Source organism: Hydractinia symbiolongicarpus, chromosome 3, assembly GCF_029227915.1.
Source record: "Hydractinia symbiolongicarpus strain clone_291-10 chromosome 3, HSymV2.1, whole genome shotgun sequence".
In the NCBI taxonomy this organism is placed as follows: Eukaryota; Metazoa; Cnidaria; class Hydrozoa; order Anthoathecata; family Hydractiniidae; genus Hydractinia; species Hydractinia symbiolongicarpus.
In genome coordinates this window covers 14,727,819-14,751,932 of record NC_079877.1, presented here as the reverse complement: position 1 = coordinate 14,751,932, position 24,114 = coordinate 14,727,819, and the positions used below count along the sequence as shown (strand labels likewise).

The following is a 24,114-nucleotide window of genomic DNA, read 5'->3' as shown; positions in this document are numbered from 1 at the left end:
TGCGGGTCATCATCAAAAGATGCAGAAAGAAAAAGATATGACATCGCAAAAGCACTGTAGTAAATTCTAAATAAAACCTCTTTTTTTATAGCAACAAATACAAAAAAAACATTATTTAGGCCACATACAAAAGGATTTCAATTAGCATTGTAAATAAATCCTTTTTTTTTCGATGTTGCCCCTTTTGCGTATTTTCAAGTGCTTTTTTTCATTTTTCTTAGCTTGGTACGTCTCAAGTCATTATTAAATTGAGTTGGTGGATTTGGTAGCAGCACGTTAGACGTACTTCTTTTTCTTTTTTCATTTCTTTTCTGACGTCGCTGACTTCAACATCTTCCTCTTCCTGTTCCCTTTCACATTCATCAGCTTCTTCCTGATCCACTTCAGTTTTTTTAGCCAAAATGTGGCTAATTAAAAGTGTCCCTTTCCTTAAAATAAGCGATTCGTCAAGTAACATAAAATCTCGAGGAAAATCTATTTTTTGTCACTGTTTACTTAAACAACATCTTTTAGTGTGCGCCACAAGTAAACGCAAAGGCCTTTCTAACCACCTTTGCGAGGTTAACCGGACGCTCTAAGACCGTACTTACTAGGATCATTTCTACAGTGCGCGTCCCGTATTTGTTCCTCAACAAAGGCACTCACTAAAACTGCGATGATGAGCTGCAGTGTTGTCTCCTGAGCGCGAAATTTGGATGGGTGACCGGTGCTAAACTGCGTTGCCTTTCCTTTCATGAACCTTCCAGTTTCTCTTCAGGAGAAGCATGTAGGGAGGCGACGCAAGCTGAGTAGTAAGATTGTGTAAGCAAGTGATATATAAAACCTTCGCACCCTTGTCATAGAGCCTTTTTCCGTCGTCGGCAATTATCGGAGAGCTCATTTTATGTGTGAAAACTGTTGGGAGGGGAGAGTTGCTGAAGGTCTCATGCAGAAGTGATAGTGTGACTTCATGGTAATTTTAATTACTTCTATCAGTGAAACATAACGTTATATCTCTCGCGGTTACTTACAATATTAACTAGGGCTTTCTCTCAAATGGATTGCTAGCAACATCAAAATATCTGGCCATACTCATGCATTCGATTTATAAGCGCTTCCTACATTGATGAAATAAGGCTGCCGTGTGATCATGATTTCGAAATGAGAAGACGCAATGGACATAACGAACCAAGAGCATTGTAATGAGGGCATGTGAGCACATACCCAATAACACCATGAGAGCTGGTAGCTTTCTAATCTAAGGGCATGATGTTTCGCCTGCATGAAACTTCCCGAATATTGACTTATCTCAGGAAAAAAAAGTATTGAGAATAACTTCCCGCTTTTTTTTCTAATTGCAACATTCCCTTTTACTGAAAAAATATAAGGAATTAAACTAATGACTCTTTCATCACTGGAATACAAAGCTGTACTTCATTTTTAAACGTTTACCTTAGACGACATATGTAGGTTTAAATCAAGTCTTGGGTATAACAAAATTAAATACATAGGAAAAACTATTTCTTTATTTGACTTGACTAAAAAATTCAGCAGCAGACTAAAAAAATCAGTTGTATTTACATATTCCCACAGCTTTTAAGCATACCAAATAGACTATCTTATAGTATACTGAAACATGGACAAGTTTGTGATACTAATCACAGGATTCCCTACCCATTTGAAGATAAACAAAAATTAATTTTAAGAAGTTTGTTTAGCCGTTTCCTCTATTATATAGAACTTGAAAGGTTGATCAACAAAGTTGTTAGGATGATGTTCTTTTAGCACATGGGTACAGAGATTTTAGGTTTTAAAAGTATCTTGAAGACGTCATCAATCCATCTGTTCCAAAACAGATAAGTTCACCCAGCTTTTGAAGATTATTACTATTTTAGTTCCACGTGGTAGCTAGTTACTCACGCTGGATTTGACCTCAGTTATTTCCACTTGTTTCCAAGTTATTTGGCCTCAAACTTAAACGTACACTGCAAAGACTTTACCAACTTTTATAATATTGTTAACTATCCTAAAAACTGGAAACTCACAACACAACTTTACTTTATATAGGAAATTATTGATAAGTTATTGGTTATGATAAACATTAGACAGAAACTGAAATTCATTCTAGAACTAGAATAATTGAACTTTAAGCATATAGTGGTATTTTGGGCAAATTTCAAGCTTCTGATAACACTACAGAAAAAAGCGTTGACATTTCCGCATTTTTTACTGTTCTCGTTTTGTTTCTTTTCTGAACTTTGCTTCAAAAGTGCCAAGTTGATACAATTTTTGCGTGTCAAATATCACGGGGTATTTAACCGCGCCAAATAAATTTTTAATGCGTTAAGTTGTATTAATGAACATTTGGTATAAAGGAAACTAATTATTGGGCAATTGAAGTCAGCAATTTTGCCATGACGTCATCATTGTTGGTCAATTGTTTAAATTTGCAGTTATTAATGTGTATGTTTATGTGCTTAATTTTAAAAACAATGGTCATATCAACGATTTAGCTTTTGCACATAGTGACACCATCATGCTTGCTTAATGCCTCTTAAGTTTTGTCAAGAAAAGAAAAAAGGATTTGTTCTAAATTATTACTAGTATGAATCTGACAGGTACAACTCTATAAATCATGAAGTAAGGGTGTTTTTGGGAATAAATGTAGCAATACGGTTGTCGTGGCAACTTCTAAAATAAGATTTCAAGACTAAGGTTAAAGAATAGAAGTATGTTTAAAGTAACCCAGTTTTATCTCTGTTGCAGTAGTATGTTGGAGTTATAATAGGAAGAAAAGTAATAAGTGTTATGATCCCCTTAGTATAAATAGAGATAAACTGTGAATTTCATGAAAGAATGAAGAGACAATATTTACAGCTTACAGACTAGCAGCAAACAAGACACAAGAATTACAACTGAAAAATGTAACCTAGTATAAATAAACGGCTAAGAGTGTGTTATAGGTGAAACAGCTTACACAGCCTGAAAATGGTAATAAAAAGAAATGCCTAACAAAATGTCCAGATTCTAATAACACCATCCCCTTCCCCCACCCAGAGTATCCCTCAACATAAACAGATCTCCTAAAAATATACGTGTTTTTTATATTTCTTTTATTGTTACACAAATCCTCCCAATGACTTTTTATTGCATTCTAACACCCCCTTCTCCAATTTAATCCCACCCCAATTTACTTGTACGTTCCAACAATTAAAATATTTGTTGCAAACTCTTTGGGACATATAAAAATAACTTTAATTATTAATGTGATGATTTATGTTAGAATTATAATATCTTTTATTTCCAGCATGTTTTTCTAGGTTATCGTGAGAAGGAACATCTACTCCTGGAAACGGTGTATGTAAAATATTTTAGAAAATAATCTTCGACACTAATTTGGTAAACGGCAAGGTTAAATCTTTATATAATTTCGGATACTTTTCTTCATTAGATTAAACATGTGATCGTTATTATAGTATTCACTGTCCAATCAACACCAATCACAGAGGTGGCGAGTTAATAAAAAGTTATTACGAAATTGAGCTACATGACATAACGTAGGCTGATTGATGTCTCACATTTATTAAAATAGAATAATTTGCACGGGGGTTTTGTATACAATTATAATATATACGGAAACCAGCATAATGAGTTCTAGAATTCGTATTACTGACATTTTTTACGGAAATTTCGTCTTTAAACTACAAACATTATGAATGTATTTTAAGTTTTATTCCCCGGTCAATATTGTTGATATGTTTCAGCAAGGTTTTCACAAAATCAAATTTTTAGGACACTTGTTGATGCGTACAATTGGTGCAGAACCGGAAATTTTTAAAGAATCACCTTTAGGATACAGAGCAATATTTTTTAAACCCGTTATTTATCCAAAACAGTTTAAATAATAGAGCTGTTTTACATGATGAGCAGATTTAGAATAAGAGGCTGATATTAATAACTAGTCCTGTGATTTCTCAACGGAAAATAAACGCAAACCTGACATTTTTTAAAATCTGCTATGGCTTTGAATTATTCTTTGCTGCCAACGTTTCTCAACGAAATTATGGGCTGTACTTTGCAGTAATTTTAGTCACTTTTTAAAAAATAAATTTAACCCGCAATTACTTTATGAGACAACAAAATTCCAAGTGAAAATGGGTATTAAACAAACATGCATTCAAAGTAATTGCCACATTCATTATGTTTATGGCGCGTAGCCTAGTGGTGCTTTGGACATCACAAGGTTAGTTGTTCGGTCCACAGCACGAGCATGTTTAGTACATACTGGCCAACCTATGCCATGTGAGGAAGCGGCGTAGGTAATGCCGGTGTATACCCAATGTATACATTCATAACACCCACGTTGATAACAGTGTTTCTCACACTAAAGTAGCTATCCTGTAAAAATACTCAGAATAATACTAATAATAATAATTGTATGGCTAACTCAAAAAGTCAACCAAAAATGATTCCATTTTTCTAATTCCCAGTGCTCTACAAAAATAAAAAATAAAAATTGCTAACACAGTTAGCTAAAAATAAAGTTGATAAAAATGGTTGACCTGTGAAAGAAAACAGTTTGTAGAAATTGATTAGTAGGTAAGAAGAATTAGACACAAAATTGAATCACAACTTTTTATGGTATGGTACAACTTTATCAGAATCACATTGCGATCATCAGTCTTAAGTGGTATTTCTATTATTAGAACTCTTGTCTGTAAATACACACATCCTTTATTGATCTGGGATACTAAATATAAAATGTCTATAGCAACACGCTAGGTAAGGAGCCCTAAGCTGTATTTTTTTATGAGTATGCTTTATACTGTTATTTATAGCACATATTTTAAATTAGATTTCCCAGCGGTGTCGAAGTTAATCGATAATTACTTATCATAGATGCGCTTCCTGTGTCTTAGGAGGTTTAGTTTACAACTTATATTGATTATAACTATATTTAGCATTCCTTTATTTTAAGAAAACCATAGGTTACTAGTAGCATTATGATTGAGGTTGTGCTCTTAAGTGTACTTAGACGACATTGAAATGTCAAGTAATGATTTCCTTAATAGACAGAGATGGTGTGATGATAAATAGGTCGGCTTGTAATCAAAAGATTTTAGGTTCGAGTCCCCACTCCGACTTAGTTTAAATTCAGTATTGTCAGTCTGTTTGGTGCGATCTACTGATCCGTGTGTGTGTTAGGCAAGGAAGTTAGAACAATATATACGTATCTCTGGCGCTAATGTAACAAAGTTACAATTACAGAGAACGAAGAGTCCGCTGAAGAATGTTAAACTTCCTGTTACTTTAATTACTAATAGCGTAACAAAAACATACAGATATTTACATAGAGCTCAGCACCACAAATTATGCTTTTTTTACACTCTTATTTTTAAAAATATCGACTTGTGTTCAAACATGTTCATTAAATTTAATGAAAAGCTTTTTTTAATTTCAATTGGGTCAGCAGAATGGTAATCGCAATCTAGATGTTTGTGTTTTTTTCAATATACACATTTGTTTTTGATAAGCGATAAAGAAAATAATATTTCTAGATGACATTGTTGTAGGCAGACATTTATCAAGAATAATTACAGATTGAATCTGAAAATTAAATACTAAAATGTCAATGTAATTGCAAATGGCAACAATTTAAAATCAGCGTGATTATTTAAGAATTTTGTTGTTTGAAATTAGATTCTGTATACAGAGTCTGAATAAACAGACTTGTTTCAATTAACTTCATCATCAAAAAAATTTTAACAGATTCTAAGACGCCATTCAATAACCCTGCCCTCAAGTACGACATCTCACAATCAGTGAGAAAAACAAGTTGGCACAATAATTGAATTGAATTCCGTTGCTACAAGTAATAATTCCGGCTGCTTCTATGTTAAATACACATAATTTGAACTGCTCAATTTTTGCGACGGACTTGCTGGCGTCATTATACTAGTTTTTGCGATAATTGGGCACTTATTGGGACCTATAGCTGATCCCTACTTCTGGTATGTTAGAAAATGACTAGGGCATTCGAAACGCTGATAACCATACCCACGTGTATACTAAAGTTTTTGCAGCGTCCCTGTTGCAAAATATTGGCGACTTGATGCTCTCTGCCAACTTTCAAAAAATGTTAAAAAACTACCGATGTACCAAATATTTTGTTACTAATTGTAAATGACAGTTTATGAGGCACCCGCTTTTCAAAAGCATCGCAATTTTAAATTAAACTTCAGGGCTTCTTTAAGTATCTACCATGCTGGTACCAAATTTTCTCAAATTGTGTAATCAAAGTACATGCTTTTATTTTTTACTCAAAAACACTACTTTACTGTTCTGCTTTTTTTTTGTTTTTGAATAATTTCTCAACTAACAGGCTACTTTCTTTAGCGTCGTTTATCACAGATATCTAAATCGTAAAGCATTTAGACAGGCACGTAATGATAAAAAAGTCAATGTTAACAAAGAAGGTGTCAAGTTTACTAAAGCAGGAAATACGGAAACGTTCGGACGATGACGAATCCTTACTATTCTCTCGTACGTGACGTGAAGGAAAAATGTACATTTTCTGTTTCTTTCTATAGTTCAAGTCGTGACGAATTAAATTTTATGCGTGCATTATATCAATAAATAACAGTGATTTCTTGTTTGGTCGCGTTATTGGTAGCTTTCAGTCAAGCTTAAACTGATTCTTTTAATTTTGTGTTGCTTAACAGAATAAAAAATATGTGACACACTCATAAAAATACAGTATACTGTCATTAAGTGGGACACGGAGAACGGAGAAAAAATGTACTACTTATGGGCGTCATGCTTTAGCGAATATCATCATAAGAGGATTTTCATCAAATAGCTCAATTTGTCCCAGTTATCGATAGGTTTTTTAGGAGACTTAAGAAAATATAGTTAACATGGTTATAGATAAATGTGTTTAATTTTTTAACTTCTTTTTTGACCCTAGCGGCGACATGATTAATTTTTCACGTAAAAGAACTCAAGAAATGTTTATTTCGAATCATTGCAATGTCTTCAGTCTTGGAAAAATATGAAGTCATTCCATAAAATGTCCCACTTAAGCGAAGTGTTTGCTCAAAGGGACGGAGAAAAAATATACTATATAGCGGGCGTCCTACTTCTCTGGGGTCTTTCTTAAGTTATTTGCTTGAGTATAATGTAACTAAGTAGTTGGCTTTGTAAATTCATTTTCTTCGTAGCAGCGTTCTTCATGTGCGAACCTCGTGATGTTTATAAGGTACTGCTAACCAAAAACCATGCTCTTTCGGTATATAAAATATAATAACTTACCTACAATATTTTTTAGTTTTAAAAATTCCTCGTCCAAAACAGAGCACAGACAACTAATATTGTGAGAAAATATGATGGTTCAAGCATACGTATGCTTCATACTACAAGCTTTTAATTAGCCTAATTTTTAATGACTTTAGCTCCTTGTTAATTTCCTTGATGCCATAATGCAGTTTCTCACGTTAATAATCCTTATGATGTCTCAAACAGTGGAATACAGAGAACCTTTTCCAGCTGCGATCTTAAATCGCGGTATAGTTTGTAGTTTTAAAGAAATATTTACATCTATATGTCACGCATGCATATGAAGAGATGATTAATTTATCTCGTAATGCATCTTGTACAAGACTTTCCCTTCATTTCGCAAAAGTATATTGAGTTATGTATGTGACTTTTTATAAAAAAAGAAAAACAAAGTTTATAAAACAACCTGTCTAATCTATCTTGGTCAATTCGAAAACCTAACAACGCAAACCTAACTTTTACAATTTGCGCCAGCATGGTATTTACTCAAATAATTAGCATCAATTTAACGATCTCCCTCTAAATTCCTAGTTGACTTAAGAGGTTTTCTTAGTGCAACTCTCCAACGTTAAGTATATTTGTGAATTAGTATTTATTCTTTAAACAGCTTCTGCATTTTGTCTGTTAAAAAGTACAAATGACTTAACTTCCAAACCAATCGCAGCAAACATCAATCGTTCAAAACGTTGCAGTTTTTAGTCATAAGACTGTCTAATATTGGGCACCGACGTCCAAGCGAATTGTAGAAAACACCATTAAACCCTGACAAGTGTAAATATTTAAAATCTTAAAATCTCAGTGTTTTGCTTTCTTTGAAAATTTGTAACTATTGTTGCTAAGGCAATACCATTTTGTATTCATGACTGTTGCTAAGGTTATGTTGTTTTAATTTCCATATCGAGGGAAAATTGTTTAAATTTTCTTTACACTTTAAGTGCCCTTAGGCGACTCCATCGTTTAGATAAAATCAGGGCAGGATATTGTTATAATTACTAACCAAGATGTAAAAAAGATTTCGGTAAGCTAACAATTTTGGTGCTTGATCTAAAACGTGGGTTGTGCTGATTAAAATAGTATACTGTTGCCTTAAACAGAACAACTGAAATTCAAATTTGAGAAACAATTCTTGCAATGTTCTTCAGCCGGAACAGGCGTTTCTCACTTATGAATTGGAATAGCGATTTCTTTTTATATTTTAAGATTTTAATTTTAATAAAATATAAAACACAAAATCGAATTTAATTAGTCAATAAAGTGAATTATTGACAAACAAAAAAACATTTGACACGTTTTGTCATTTCATGAGTAATGGAAATTGTAGATACGTATAGCTGCCACCCCCGGAATTAACACAAATCAAATGCAAAGCTAATCAATGACGGCTATCAAGGTTACTAGACTTAATTTGTCCCGATACGGGGCGCTTTAACTAAGAATTTGATAGAAAAAACTCAGATTGATTCCAAAACCCAACCTTATTTTTTAATCATTGATAAGAAGAATTCATTCTCCACTGGACACAATCCATATTTTAACCAACTTATACCTTTCCTATTTCCTGATATGTTGGACGTATTTGAGATCTATATTATAAGAGATGTTAGTCCCCATACTTGGCAAAATTAATATATCTTACAATGAAAAAAATGAATTCCAATGTCCTCATAACACCACAAGAAACTAGTAAACAAAGAGAAACATCAACAAACTTCAGACCCAACAGTTACAAGGCCTAGGAATCGTTTGATACTTTTGCTTCCACGGACCTAGGTGGACTTACTTGTACTACTTTAACTTAAATAATGTGATTAAAATCCTGATAGACTGATAGCTGCAAAAAATTTATAGTGCAAGAGGATAGGGAATTTAGGTGCACGACGCATTAAGGGTGCGGGGTGAATAAATTTGTTGCACATTCTATGACCAATTAGCAGACAAAGTCATGTTATTTATGCCATTTTTTATTTTATTATCAACATACTTGATGTACGGATAAGCATTTAATTACTCTACTTTCACACAGTGAGAGTTTATCAAACTTTTTGTGTTTTTTAAACAAGTAAACAACTTTGGGTTTAATGTGATTAATCTGATTTTGATGTAAGCTGCTGCGATGTGTATTTTTAACTTTGCTCGTAGTTAAATGAAGTCTGCAGAGATATGTCCTAATAAGGAGTTGGCACAACCTCCTATGACTTAACACTGGAGCTTGCTAAATTGACGACATGAAGATTGTGGAGGTTAATTTTTATAAAAGTTCAGAAACAAGGAAAAGATATTGTAAATGATTAAGTAGCTAATAGATAGCGTTTTGTTGATAGGAGATTTGATGCAGTCGTTTATGGTGTGTTTTCAGCGTGGTTATTTTACGATGACTTAATGAAGCCCTTTGTGTCTCTACTAGTTCTTTTTAATACTGTTTTTAAAACTCTGCAAAGAAGAATAACTGACTGTATTGCTCGGATAGTTATTGTTATTAGATGCTTACCTCCAGTTTAAAAAAGTTTTCAAATTATTTACTAATCTTTTTATCTTTTGGACAAAATTTTGGTTAGTTTTCGAGATATATAGGACTTGGAAGGTAATGTCTAATTATGCAGAATTATGACATTATAAGAAAAAATCGCAGATATGAATAAAATTAGGAAAACTAAATATCAATATTCATGTCAATATGTTTAAAATATCAAACTGGGTAGGTGAAAACATACTTACATACACATACCTTGATAAACCTTACAACAGCACGTTTTTAATAAATAAATGACATGTATTAATTAGCAATGTCACGTATTAATTAGCATATTTATCACAAGGTTCTTCTCAGAAGAATTTGTAAAAAAATTAAGAATATTCATAGACAGATTTTTAAGTTATTTTACATAAATTCAACTTGTTATTTCGCGGGAGGTAAGCTTAAAATGCTTGAAATTGTTTAAAAAATATATCGCTATATGTGTATGACAACAACAACACTAATAGCTATAAACTTGCGAAAAAAAGATAGAAATTCTTTTTTGGTGTGTCTGAGCTTATTAAAGCGAGCAAGTTGCTATAGTTTGCCTGAAATAATAAAAAAATATAATAATACACAGGAAATTAAAGATCTTTTTCATCAAAAATGTAATTGACTATAAACTGTTTTTTACAGATTTATGGCTTCCAATGTTCTTTGATGACATCTTTAATTCATTTCATGTCGTAAAAAGAATTTTCATTCATAAAATTGATATGACTCCAGGAAATTGGAAGCGTCTGGCCATTTGTTCATAGGTGGTGTTTGAGTTTCTTAATTGAGGTCATTAAGGGGATTGCAATGAATTATGGACAAGTAAAAACATGCAGCAGGGTCATTGGCAGTGAAACTTACCAGCCTGGAAATCACACAAAAATATTTTTTTTTTTTGCTTTTTTTTAAAGAAAATAATTTAATTATAATCCTCACTGAAGTTATAATTATCAACAATGATGATTTTTTTTTAAATATTTACCGCAGAATATCATGATGCTTTTCTTCAACAAAACTTTCTCTCTCAAAAAATAAACCAGTAAAATTGATAGCCAATTTTTATTGCTAAAATAAAAATACGGTACTGAATAAAATTTAATTCTCACAATCCACGCAGAGTGATATGTAAAAGTGAGCAAGTTCTTCATCTTTACTTTCATAAAGTCTAAGATTTCTCTAAGTTTTCTCTAAATGTTCTTAATGCTTATTGATAAGGACATAGCCTTCTTCGATTAATAGCCGATGGTTAGCTCAATAAGCAACAGCTAATACTATGCAGTTTACCGTCAGTTCGATGTGATAAATGTTTATTAATCAAATCAGGTTTAGAGCCTGTAGATTTTAATAGATTATTATAATTCTAAAACAATGCTTTCTAATCCTGATAAAAAGATCTCACTGGATTGACTCGTACTTCTTTACCAGTACTAAAGTAATAGTTTTTTAAGGTTAATTGAATTCCCTCAAAAAAATGGGTTTAGACATAAGGCGGTTTAGTGTGAAAATTTGGGTTATGTCTGTAAATTATGGCTATGGCAAAATTTGATACTGCAAACGCAAAATTTACTAGTGTTTAATTATCTGTAAAAAGCATAAAAAGTATGGATATCAAATAAAATGTAAGGAGAAAAAACTGCACCACAAAAAACAACAAAAACAACAACACCAGCAAATTTCGATCATACAATAGAAAGATGAATCATGCTGGAATTACCTACATCATAACAACATCAATGAAACTTTTAAAGGAAATTTATCGAGATTAAAATACTTTTATTTAAGATTTCCATGTATTGTTATTGACACCATTTGACAATCTGCTTGTTTTGAATATGCACGTTTATCAATAAAAACTTGTTTGATATGTCATTAATATCATAACTATACTAATGACGGAGGGAATATGACGATCTTATATAGAATACAGAAAAGGTATTAAATATAAAAAGCATGCCAAAGATTCTTTAAGAGTTGATGCTTAAATTTCAAGTAGGTAACTCCTTCAGGAAATCAATACATTCTGCGACTCATGCTGAGTTTAATTATATTATTGCGACGAAGGAATTACTAATTACGCTTTCTAAAATAATCAATTTAACCCCCCTGTTTCTGATAAAATAGATAGGTTGAAAATAAATGCTAAAAAAGGATAGCTAATCTCTAGCTATTTAATGTCTTAAATAATATCTGCAATCAACCGCATTGAAATCAGTTTGTGTTTTGAGAGGGAAGAGAGAAGGTCGCTTGATAACGAGCATCGGATATTGAAAAGGAATATACGTCATTACGACTTGTTGGTTTTGGGAAACGTTTCATCTCTAAGAATAAACAAACATATACTTTATAACGCTATAACATACGCCGTTGGCTCCTAAAGAGAAAATTGTACTTTATATATAAACATTAACGGTATACAGAAAATTTTTAGAGAGCATGACAGCTGTTCGAAAGAGTACCTACGTGTTCGAATATCGAATAACATTTCTTGGTGGAGAAAAGGTTGGAAAATCTTCGCTAATACATCAATTTATAGAAAAGAACTTTCTACAACGGCATACTCCAACAGCAGAGGACCATTTGACTCACGTGATCGAGCATAGAGAAAATATGTGCGTCTGTCTCTTTGTCGATACAGCCGGTAGCGATGATTTTCCAGCCATGAGGCAACTTTCAGTAAACAAAGGCAATGCATTCATTGTTGTTTATTCAATCGACGATCGTAAATCCTTTGTGAGGGCGAAAAAATTTGTTGATTGTATCATATCGACGAAAAAAGAGGAGGAAAGAATAAAAATTGTACTCGTTGGAAATAAGAATGATTTGGAAAGTAAAAGACAGGTGACGCATGACGAAGGGCTCCATTATGCTGCAAGTTTGTATCAAGGCAACGTTGTGGCCGACTTTACGGAATCAAGTGCAAAAGACTATGAAAGTGTCGCTGATATTATACATAAACTTCTAACATTGTTCATTCCACCTCCACCGCAAGTCGAGGTACCAGTCTTAAAAGAACGAAAATTCGAAAGAAAATTGAGTTTGACTAAATTAAAAGTACTTCAACGAAAAACTTCAAAAGCATTGATAGAAAGAAAACTCTCTACATCACCAACTAAAAAGGAGAGTTTCAGTGACAGTGAAATAAGTCAGGCGGCGGAGAGTTGCTCTCCAACACCTCAAAGAATGTTAATGAAAAAATTCAGAAAAAGAGCTGACAGCCAACCGGTTGTGAAGACGCCCTTCGCTGACATATACGGCCCACCGCCACCACCTCTATCCACCCCAAGATTCATGAGATCCGTGTCACCAGTAAACTCAATATCGGAAATTGGTACGCCAACCTTAATAAGTCATTCATCAAGCTTGAACAGATTTAATTTACAAAAAGCAAGATCTATCAGCGTGACGTCAAATAGTAGCATCGATAGCGGCGTTGACGGAGATTACGGAGACTTTTCACCTCCATTATCACCTAGAGTGGACAGTCAAAGATTAGGCCGTAGGGCTTCTTTACCGGAGAAATTTCATACGTTCAGATCGAGTGTTCGCCGGGCGTCAATATCGGAAAAAATGAAAGGCATGTTCAAACGAAAGAGTGAATCATAAAGAAGGACAACCTAGGAATCACTCTTCTTAGAGACTGCTGACAAACGAATGCAATAAAGCGTTCGTGATGAAACTTTTTTTTAACAATTCAAAAACGAAATATGTACCATACAGAGTGTAAATTAAAAGAAATATAAATAGTATATTATTATATATGACTTTTACTGTATCTGTCTTTAAAACCACAGACGAAAAACAAACAACCACACAATAGGTTTTATAGGTAATGGGGAAACTCTCAGCCTCATGTGGTGGGTTTAAACCCTCTTTAATCCTCTGCTACAAATAAAACACAAACACACATAGGCTTTGCATCTTCTTTTCTTATAATCAATAAAGACATTAACAATACACATAATAAGCTATGGGAAATGTGATACTAAAATTTCGAGATAGTAATATACGCATACAATTAAATAGTGATTAGACGCTATTGTGTATATTTTTTTTGTGAGAGATTAAAAAAAAGTTGGTAATTAGGAGAAGGTAGACAGAAACATTTTCTGTTCGCATGTTATCAAAATGTGTTATTCTTCCATCTCCACAACCTTTTCGTTCTTTTTTACTCGTTTACCAAGAAAAGCTTAAAATACTTCATCGCTAACTTTTTTGAACAGCGTAGGAGATGTTTCCACCTCTACTGTAAACAACAATATAAATGTTATGTTTGAGCTACAGAATGTTAGCTATGACGTTTACATAATACACTGAACTTGAGAACAACTTTTTCATATCTTTTCTAACCATGTGAGAGAAGAAAAACACATTTGCTGGAGCAGTTGGTGTTCCTGGACTGCGCATCACATACAACAAAAAGGAGCTAGAGAGAGCCAGAGAGGAAGAGAGAGAGAGCAATATCCTGAAATGTCAGTTTACACTAAGTCATTCGTGAGGACATTTAGAAAGTAATTTTATAGTCAAACTTTATCTAACATCTAAACTATTAATTTAAAAGCATTTTAAACAATTTAAAAGATTTAATCGAGCAAACACGCGTTGCCTTAGTTATCCTCCACCTTGGTGACAGTAAGCAATTAAAATGAAAAGATTCACTTCAACGATAGATCGTTGTGGTCATGTGTTACTTTTAACTATCGACTCAGCATAGACGAACTTAAATACATTTAGCAAGCCCTGTTAACTGATACCTTGCCAGTAATAAGTGCAACAGGGATCACTTTTTAAATATTTTTTAATTTTTTGCAAGTGTAGGTGAACATGAAAGTGAAAACAAAGACTGTATTCATTACTTACATGATACTGTAATGACGTCATTACAGGATTTGTCATTTGACATGCGATTAGTTATCTGGCATATGGCGCGGAGCAGCGATGGAAAATCTTTATCGAATATGGAATCATTTCGTTACTGTGTACTGGTCATATATTGACGCTAATTCAAAATTTCCATAGTTTAAAGGTCTTAGGAAAAGCAGGTTAAAAAAAGCGGTTGAAAATCCTAGCCTTATTTTTCATAAGTAAAATTCTTCCCTGTGGTTAATGTTTGGCAACAACAGTACGTTAAACTCTTTGTTAGTAGTGCGTTACAATCGGATGTTTGTGTTGCCACTCAGAAGTAGCCAAAGTTTTAAGAAGTTAGGCACAAACACTCTAATAACAAGGTTACAAGCTAATGCAAAATCAAAATTATAATTATAATTGAAGCGTACTATGTTACAATTTCAGCAGCGACTCATAGTAAAGGATGTTACATGAATATATATTTGCATAGACATTTATTCACATTTTTAAAATAAATATGCTTTCTCGGTCATGTTACATTAAATCAAACCTATCTTTATTTCAATGCAGAGATGATTTACATCAACTCCCGTGCTATCAATAAAAAAAACCTATTTAAAAATCAAAAGTGTTAATTGCTGCTAATTAATCTGAAGACAGCATTGATTACAATCGCGATAAGATTTTCTGTCACAAGAAGTCAAAATAAGGAATAGCAAGCATTTTCCATACAGAAATAAATGATTTGGTAATTAACCAATTAGGTTTTTAAGTTTCTGCTTACGCAATGAAAACTCCATTCAGTACGTAGACATATAGACAATCTGAGTGAATTATTTTTGCATAGTAGTTTACGCTACCAAGAAAAGTTAATCAACTTAGGAATTTGAACCATTGGAAGGATTTGGCTTAAACAGTCTAAATTTTAATTAACTAACCCTTGCACTTTAAAATATGCCAATTTTCGCTACAAAACGGTGTTGTAACTGATATTAAAATGTACTAGTCAAAATCATAAAACAAGGGCAAGTTACCTCACCCGCCCTCACCCACCCGCCCACGGCCCATCAAGGATAAGAATATAAAATAACGATCCTGATCTCCTTAAAAAAAATACACAACAACGATTTTGTTGGATTTCGATGAATTTTTCGACAATCTAAAGGTGTTAATTTCAATATCTCATTGACTAAACCAATTGGTCCTCGCAGAGACACTAAATTTAAGCCTCCCCCCAAATCAAATTTCCTTCGTACGACATTGGTAGATGTAAACGTTGCATATAATTTCGTGCAGCGACTAATGGAAAACCTTTAATTTATTGGGACTGTCCGTTTCCAAGTTTTGTGAGGATACAAGGTGGATGTTTGAAGAATATAAAAAATACTTTCTTTTTGACGTAAAATTTTCTAGCATGCCATAATAGCGCCCATTTACTAGACGTCAAAGTTCCTTTGAAATGTCAGTTGATCCATATTGACTTGTTATTTTGACGTAGATAAAAGAATAAAGGAAACCTTTAGAAATGGGTGTTCTTTAATATATTTACATCAAATAAATCCAGAATATTTTTAATTGTAATTAATAATTATAAAAATATAAGAACTTGAGTTAAAGGGATTAAAATTTTCGCACTCAGAATAAGCGAGGCAATTAGATGTACAAAGCCCGCGAAAATCTTCACTTTAGAAAGATAAACACCTGAACCTGAAATTTTTGGTTCTTTTAAGATCTAAGGATTAGTCACCCAGGGAATAAAAATAACTTAAAAAGTAGAACAAAATAACAACAATAGATTAAAAAAAGTTCATAAAAGCCAAAAACCAGCAAAATATTTGGACGTACATTCTTTCACTTCCAAATAATACAGCTTTGTGGGTTGTTTGTTTACATTCTTTGTTGCCTTGCTTACAAATTTAATTACATAAAGATTAGCGATTGATAAACGTTTAATTATTAATAAAGATATTGCGAAATTGGTTAGCTACCTAACTAAACAGGATATGTTTGTTATTCCTGCATATGTGCGACTATTTCTAGACTATATGTAACGAAGCAATTTCTGTTAATCAATATTATGCATTTATTTACGTAGCAATCAGGAAAATATTTTTTTACTGGGTCAGGCGTGTGTAATATCTGAATAGTTATGGAAAGTGAAGTTATAAGTGGACAGCTTTCTGTAATTTCGCGTAATTGTTAAGGTCACGTAAATATATCAATACGTAACAAAAATATTATTTAGGATAATTTCTTCGTAACATCAAGTGGGTTTTAAGTAATGTGAAGAAGCAAAAACATTGGTAATGACAAATTATTAAAAACAATGTGCCACAATTCACTCCTCCTTTTTAAGTCAACAAAAAAAACTTTGTCGCTTTTTTAACATTTATTCTTGTTTTATAAATTAAATATTTATACTACAAATGGTCTGCTTTCCAAGGCCTGCCTTAGGCTTTTGAGCCAAAATCGCAGGAGTAACATTCAATCGATTTTATCTAAAATAGTCCTTAACCCGTGGAAAAATATCCGAGTTTGACGGTCAAACATATTCCAGTCATCAAACTTCCGCCTGTCGTGCAGATCGCAAGCATCGCTATTATATCTTTAGCACAAACTGGCGTTTTAGCTACCATTTTGAACGAAATGCAGGTATTGTTACAGAGAGCAGCTGAGTGACTAGCCTCTAAACTAGTTGCACATCTGGGTGGTTGCTGGTAAGCGGTGTGTTACGAAACCATTCGGTGTTTACTGCGATAAAGCATTTCGAATGTAATGCCTTTTATAAAAGGTCAATTTTCACAATTTTAGCTAAGAATAAAAACACAGGTTATAACATGTTGTTACCCTGTCATGGCAAGAAAATTTGCTTAGCTTTATCAATTTTGGTCAAATAATTTCATGTGAAAATTCAAAAATTGATCGTGAGTTAGTTACAATCATTTTGTGACCTTGATGTATTAAAACTTCAAAACTAATAATAAGGAAGTACAATGTTACAGATGTTTTAAAAACGAGAAAAAAAAAGTTTCCCCCAGGGAGCTTATATAAAAGTGTCCAGACGTGCGTAGTATGCAGTATTTTACTTAGTAAAATGGTAGGAGTGAGTGGTTAGGAATAACACAACTGATTACTGTAATAACTTCATGAAATGCAGTGAGAAAGTGAATATGGTGCTCTATTTACATGGCGTTATACGAGTGTTGCAATACCATTTACAGCATTATATTGCACTGTAAAACAGTTTGATGACGACTTCGCTACTTGTTCAAGCAAATCGAAAGAAAGTTTTCCTTGCCTTCCGTGAGGTATATGATTTTCACCCTTCCAGTGCATATATTTTTAGTCCTAAATTATCACTTTCAACAAGAATTACGCAACGTATTGAGCCATCTATAATAAATTTTGGAATTTTTATCGTAAAATTTCTTCGGTGGTGTCATAATTTTATCTTCGTATTCTTTCATTTCGTGATCCTTTACGCGCGGAAATACCGTCCATAAATTACTACAACTTAACGGGTCCATTTCTTTGCACACTTTCCAGTAATCCCTCCTGGTCCACAATCCTTTTGTCATCCAAATCTCTCTAAATAAAAAATAAAATGTTATTTTAGTAGAGCTTTATATTATCAGTCTGCAGTCAAAATAACCAATGTGTTAGTTACGTAAATTTTTTTCACATCTCAAATGACATACCTTCCTACTGTAGTAGCTTTGTTAGAATAGATAACAAAGTTCCAGGTGAACGTTCACGAATGTCTTAGTGTTTTAAATTTGTCTCTAACTGCGAATTTTGCAGTGCATTGTGCAAATTTTTGTGATATCTGTTGCTAGTCAGATACGTTATATTCATTCGAATACATCTCCGATTAAGATTTGCAATTTAAGAGCTCAAGTGAGTAACAATGGAGCAATGAAAGACACTACCAGTACAGCTGAGGCGAAATTAATTGATATAATACAAAATATTATCTATTGGGGGACTGTTTCCAAAAGATATCAAGTTTATGAAAGCGGAATAAGCCTTGGTTATCAACAGTAAGCTATAAACCACTCGTCCTTCAAGATCTTTTAACAATTGCAAAAATGATTGTAAATTTTTTAGAGCAAAATAGTAAAATTTATAATCTAGGTTTGATTACAACAAGTAAAGATGCGATATACGTATTTCGATGTTTAACGACGAGAAATTCAGAAAAAACAGTATCAGAAAATTTCAGTTATAGAAGTGACTACCTAGAATGGTGCTGAGCAGCTGGCCAAAGTGGAATATGTGGAACTGGATCTAGATTATTAACAAATCGTAATTTTCGAGATGGAGCAATCATTTCATCGTGTTTTTTAGCAAAAGCTCCATTTCCAACTCTTGGCTCACCAAAGGTTATCAAACAACTTGCTGGATTTTCCCACATGTTACCCTATAAAACAAATTTTCTGCTAAACTAGCACTTTTTTCAAGTGGTAGTTAGTCCCTGGTGCATTTACAGGTTCAGGACAACGGTAGATATAGGTAAGAAAACAAAAGTTACAGTACGCAATCTTTTCTTGTTATAATTGCCAATTTATATTTGTTTTCATCTTTTTGTAAGTTTCAGGTGCAAAAACGTATGCCATTTAAAATTCCATGATAACTTATCTTCATTTTTCTTAAATAATTGTTAGTTATATACAATCTTGTTTAACCAAGGGAGAAAAACAAAGGAAAGATCAATAATTCTTAAAATTTTCATGGGTTTCAATAACCCATGGATACACAAAATTTCTTAAAATTTGGATGCCTGTCGCCCCTCTTGTGTGGAGCTTAAGATGATCGAAATAATGGCTCAACTGATTACGGCGAACAGTATTACCCTAAATGATAGGGGCCAAAAAATATCCGGGAAAAGTTGGGTAAAACATCTCCATGGCTGGGCCGCCATAACCCCAGAGGTAAATGCTTCCTTTGTTTTAGAAGGAGGATAAATTCGACCCTATGGTGATAAACATAAACCGAATCATTCTTTTTTTAAGCAATCAATCGCAACTCAATTTTAAGAAAGCGGCTTATATGTGGCCTGCAAAAAAAGTATCGTTAAGAGTTGTTGTACATATAAAGGTTTAAGGATTTTTGATGACGTCATAAACCTGTCAATTCTGGGAAGTTATTTCTTATTTTTTGTTTTTGATTTTTTCTGGCAATACTTGGTTATAAGTATATATAACTCTACTTACACCATCGTCTTTCATAAATATTGACAAAATGGTTGCCATTGCGCCTCCAAGGGAATGTCCTGTTATGATATACTTCCTTGCTTGATCTTGTAATTTTGATCGTATGCCTGGTAGAAGTAACTTAAAAGCTTCCCAGAAAAAGGTATTAACGCTCGTCCTTGTACCGCCAAATGTTACTGCCGAACCATGAAAATTTTTTAGGGATGAAAACAGCTGCTGGCCTAATTGATCAGGGCTATAAAAATAGTGGTTAAAAATTCATGTCACACAAAAATAGTTTTGACAACATACAAAAAGTGATAACTATCAATGTACTCTATTATGCGGAGTTCTAATCCTTAATTAGGAATAAGGCTTTTCTTAAGTCTTCATGTTAAGTATCCAGCGTTCGTTGAAGAATATCAGCTGATAATTCACCTACCCGTCTGTGCCCCTAAATGCAACAATTGTTGTGTAACCCTTCTCAGCCAACAACACTTTAATTCCAGCGCCGCCTTCGGTAAAGTATTCTTGCTCCACGTTTTTGATTTGGAATCCAGAATACGGAATAATTTTTCCGATTTGTAGATTATCTTCATAAACAATCTTAGATGCTAGAAATGCATTCTGAATGTCTTCGATTGGAATAGCTGCCCTACGAAAGGAAATGTCTCTTGTTTAAGCAACTTACACTAAAAAATATTCTGTGGTTTCTATGAACGAAATGAGATAATCATAACTGTTTATACGTTACAGCTCAAAGTAACAAGAGTGAAGTAACAACCGAAATTTTAAGATATTAGCGACATATCTTTCCCAACGACTGCGTCTTCATTTCGATTAAGAACTTTTTACAATACCTTTACTTTTACCATCAAGCAAGCCTGTCTTCTGAATTAACTATCGCAGCTTCTGTTCAATGTTTACCAACATTTGGTTGAAGTGTTAAAGGATATATAATTTTCAAAAACGGTAACAAATCATTACGGTACTTACGGACAAGGCTTTTTAGCTCCGCAACAGCAAATAAATATTAGGATATACAGTAAACATACACCAAAGACCATTCTTGCATAATGATTTTCTCCACTTAGGGTGGTAAACACCAAATTAGCACCATTTTCGGTATTACTATTCTATATGTATTTGTCTAAATATAAAAAAATGAATTAGTCAAAAACTGGTCAATTTTATTCTAACATGCTATATATTCTTTTATCAAATGTGTTGTGAACTTGCCAGCGTCGTAATTTGTGTCACGGTTATGGTTTTATGTTTAAATCTACAATCTCCATTTTTTTTTTTTATATATATGCCAGTTTTTTCTTTTTATCAATAAACTTTAAAAAAATCACGCGACTCAGATTTCAGGAACTTCCGTCTGCTAACTGTATTTGACTGAAATATCCAACAGGTATAAATCAATATATAAAATAACAGGACACTTGCGAACTAGGGAATATTCTTTATATAATTTCAGAAAACATACTTTAAATTTAAGTAACCTCCAAAAAGAATTTTTGCTTTCAGTGTAATTTACTTTATTAAATTTTTAATATTTGTAAATGTGATAATAGACAATAATATCGCAACTGAAATAATAAAAAATTGTAAGTCCATTATAGATAAGGCGTGAAGCTTTTAGCTGCCTGTGCATTAGTGCTTGCTCCCGTTTTTTTCGTCAAAATTAAAAAAAATTAATTAAATTTTAAATTAACAGAAATATGTCAAAAACAAAACAGAGGTAAAATTATACAGGTGTGTTTGTCCAGCGCAGACACAAAGGAACAGCGCTGAACCATAGGGAGCAATATAATAGATCATTCTTTTTTTTTGCTTCCTACAACTAACCGCATTGCCATGGATATATAAACAATAACAATCGGTTTTTATTAAACAATTTGATAAGTCGAAACATGAAAAAGAAGAAGATACAACTCACAAAGTGGCCATTTAAATAAAGAAAACTGAAACGTTTGTAAAAAAATCGTAACGAGTGTAATACTATTTATTCCGTTGTTATGTCACATTTTAGGTCAAATATCCTCCTGATATATATATATATATATATATATATATATTCGACTTATATTATCCTTGAATCCTTGAATTATACGAAATAATAATCAAAGTGAGCTTAGATAAAGGGCAGGTCAATTTCAGTTACACATAACAAAATAATTCCAACTCTTGAAGCAAAAGGTAGCCACACCCACGTGCCCTAGTAACTCTACGTACTTTATGGTTTGCCCCTGTACTAGACTGTTGCAAGCCCAAGAATATGTCTTTGTTACAAAATCATGCTTATTTTGAAAACCTTTTTATAATTCGATGTTTTTGTAATCAGTACAGTTTATATCTTAAAATGAATTAATATTATAAGAATATAAAATAAACAAAGAGAAAATAAACAAAGCTATTTGACTATAATATAAATACAAACAAACAAACCGATAAGAAAACAAGTATACAAATAAATTTATTTTAACCAGTACAACGTAAACGAATTCGTAATCTAAACACATCAGGACCTTTCCTGTCATACAATACTTAGCGATATTTCAGACGAACATATAATTTTGCCACAAAAGCATACTTTTCATTTCTTTAGACCAAAAGCAAGTTGGTTAATTTCAAAACCAAATACAGTAGTAAATATATGATATGTTTGTACAAGGTTGTCTCATCTTCAGTATTAAAACGCTTCGTTAGCCAGCATGAAACAAAAATAAATTTAACACTTTCGGCATGATTTAATAAACATTCATTCATAATATCTGTTTCAGTAAATACACTTTTTTACATTAGAACAATATTTTAAGAGCACTGAGGTTCGGAATGACTAAAAAATGGCAATGGTATTGCTTAAAATTTACTACTTAATTTACTTAAAAAATAAATAATAATAAAAAAATCAAGAAACACGAGGAAACATCTTTTTAGACAGAATCTATTGCAGCGCTAATTCTTATGATTTTGCGAGTTTTCTATCTAAGGGGTTGTTTACATGGGAAATCTCATCCCGGGATGAAACTCGTCCCGGGATAAGTTTCATCCCTGTCTCTGGCCAAAGTCTTTATACCGTTTATATGTTTTAGGCGAGATGAAATCTCATCCCGAGGCGAGTTCATCCCGGTCAAACTGACCGAGATGAAATTTCAACCCGGGATGAAACTATGCTCAAATCTCCATGTAAACAGAAAAAATATTTCATCCTGGGATGAAGCTACGTTTACTTCTTAACTTCAATGGTTTTGAAAAATTTCATCCCGGGATGAAATTATTCAAAACTCAAAAAATTTCATCCCGGGATGAAATTATTTAAAACTCGCCCCGGGATGAAATAGAGATGTAAACAAAAAAAGTTTTATCCCGGGACGAAACTTATCCCGGGATGAAATTTCATCCCGCCTACATGTAAACGTAATCTAAATTGTACATATTTTTAGCACATAAGAATAACTTCACGCTGATTATAAAACAAATAACACCTCTTCGCTTAACCAAATTTTATTTAGTTCTTATAAAAAAGTGTAGCGTAACAAAAAAGAACATAACAAACTTCAATTGGTTGAGATAGTCCGAATTTTACTTTTTCCACAAAATTGTGACTGGTACAAAATAAAAGTATACTGCTAGGTACAGAGAAAAGGCAACGTCGTTTTTGTTTATAAATTCAAGATAATGACTTATACCTAAAGAAGTTTTTACGAAACTTATTTTTACGATGAAAACTTTCATCAAAATATGGACGTAACAAAAATTCATTTCACACTTTACCCATTTCCTAAATGTGTTTGTTGTTAAAACGTATCATCCCGTATCCAACATGCAATAATTTTTTATGTCGCGTTCCGGCTTTTGTGATTGTGTCGAGGCATCAGAGAGTTAACTGATAACACTCGGAGTCCTCAATACATACCACAGAAAAACAAAGCGTTTGTTTGTTTTTCTGAGATACATATTGACGGCACCGAGTTTTGTTACTATCTTTTGCGGAGCTGGCATGACGATGATTGATGTTTTTAATTCATCGAGTTTTCAGATCTGCAAAAAGTCCCGTACCAATGCAACTTTTGTTAAGAATGAATTTTATTACTTTGTCACCTACATTTAACGTTAACGGCTAAATTTGACGTCACATAATTTAACGTCATATCAATTTACCCCAGCACATTAAATGACGGATATCCTTTAAATGAATGCGCATGTGTTCATATTGTATAAAAACGGAAGATAATGAATTTCACCTCA

At 32.9% G+C, this 24,114-nt stretch overlaps 2 protein-coding genes and 1 non-coding gene across 3 annotated transcripts; 2 read left to right on the top strand and 1 right to left on the bottom strand.

Annotated features, from left to right (window-relative positions):
- Window positions 1-576: 576 nt before the first annotated feature.
- LOC130637053 (small nucleolar RNA U3) lies at window positions 577-793 on the top strand. The gene has a single exon (XR_008982298.1). It is a non-coding gene; the product is annotated as a small nucleolar RNA U3 (small nucleolar RNA).
- Window positions 794-11,890: 11,097 nt separating this feature from the next.
- LOC130635911 (GTP-binding protein Rit1-like) lies at window positions 11,891-13,577 on the top strand. The gene has a single exon (XM_057445436.1). The coding sequence runs from the start codon at window positions 12,257-12,259 to the stop codon at window positions 13,424-13,426; it is 1,170 nt and encodes a 389-aa protein (XP_057301419.1). The 5' UTR covers window positions 11,891-12,256; the 3' UTR covers window positions 13,427-13,577.
- A 4,221-nt stretch (window positions 13,578-17,798) lies between these two features.
- LOC130635910 (uncharacterized) lies at window positions 17,799-21,250 on the bottom strand. Its single transcript, XM_057445435.1, has 5 exons — window positions 20,857-21,250; window positions 20,303-20,515; window positions 19,882-20,116; window positions 18,907-19,088; window positions 17,799-18,256 (listed from the first exon to the last, which is right to left on the bottom strand). Exons 1-5 carry the CDS (start codon window positions 20,925-20,927, stop codon window positions 18,031-18,033), a joined length of 927 nt encoding a protein of 308 aa, XP_057301418.1. The 5' UTR covers window positions 20,928-21,250; the 3' UTR covers window positions 17,799-18,030.
- Window positions 21,251-24,114: the final 2,864 nt, after the last annotated feature.

What these genes read in the sequence shown, in the direction of transcription:
- LOC130635910 (XM_057445435.1), bottom strand. Translation starts at nt 20,927, where the DNA reads ATGGTCTTTGGTGTATGTTTACTGTATATCCTAATATTTATTTGCTGT. An exon ending in GCATTTAGGGGCACAGACGG is followed by an intron (nt 20,117 to 20,302) that starts GTAGGTGAATTA and finishes CTATTTTTATAG; the next exon opens with CCCTGATCAATTAGGCCAGC. An exon ending in GCTGCTCAGCACCATTCTAG is followed by an intron (nt 18,257 to 18,906) that starts GTAGTCACTTCT and finishes TTTTTTATTTAG; the next exon opens with AGAGATTTGGATGACAAAAG.
- LOC130635911 (XM_057445436.1), top strand. Translation starts at nt 12,257, where the DNA reads ATGACAGCTGTTCGAAAGAGTACCTACGTGTTCGAATATCGAATAACA.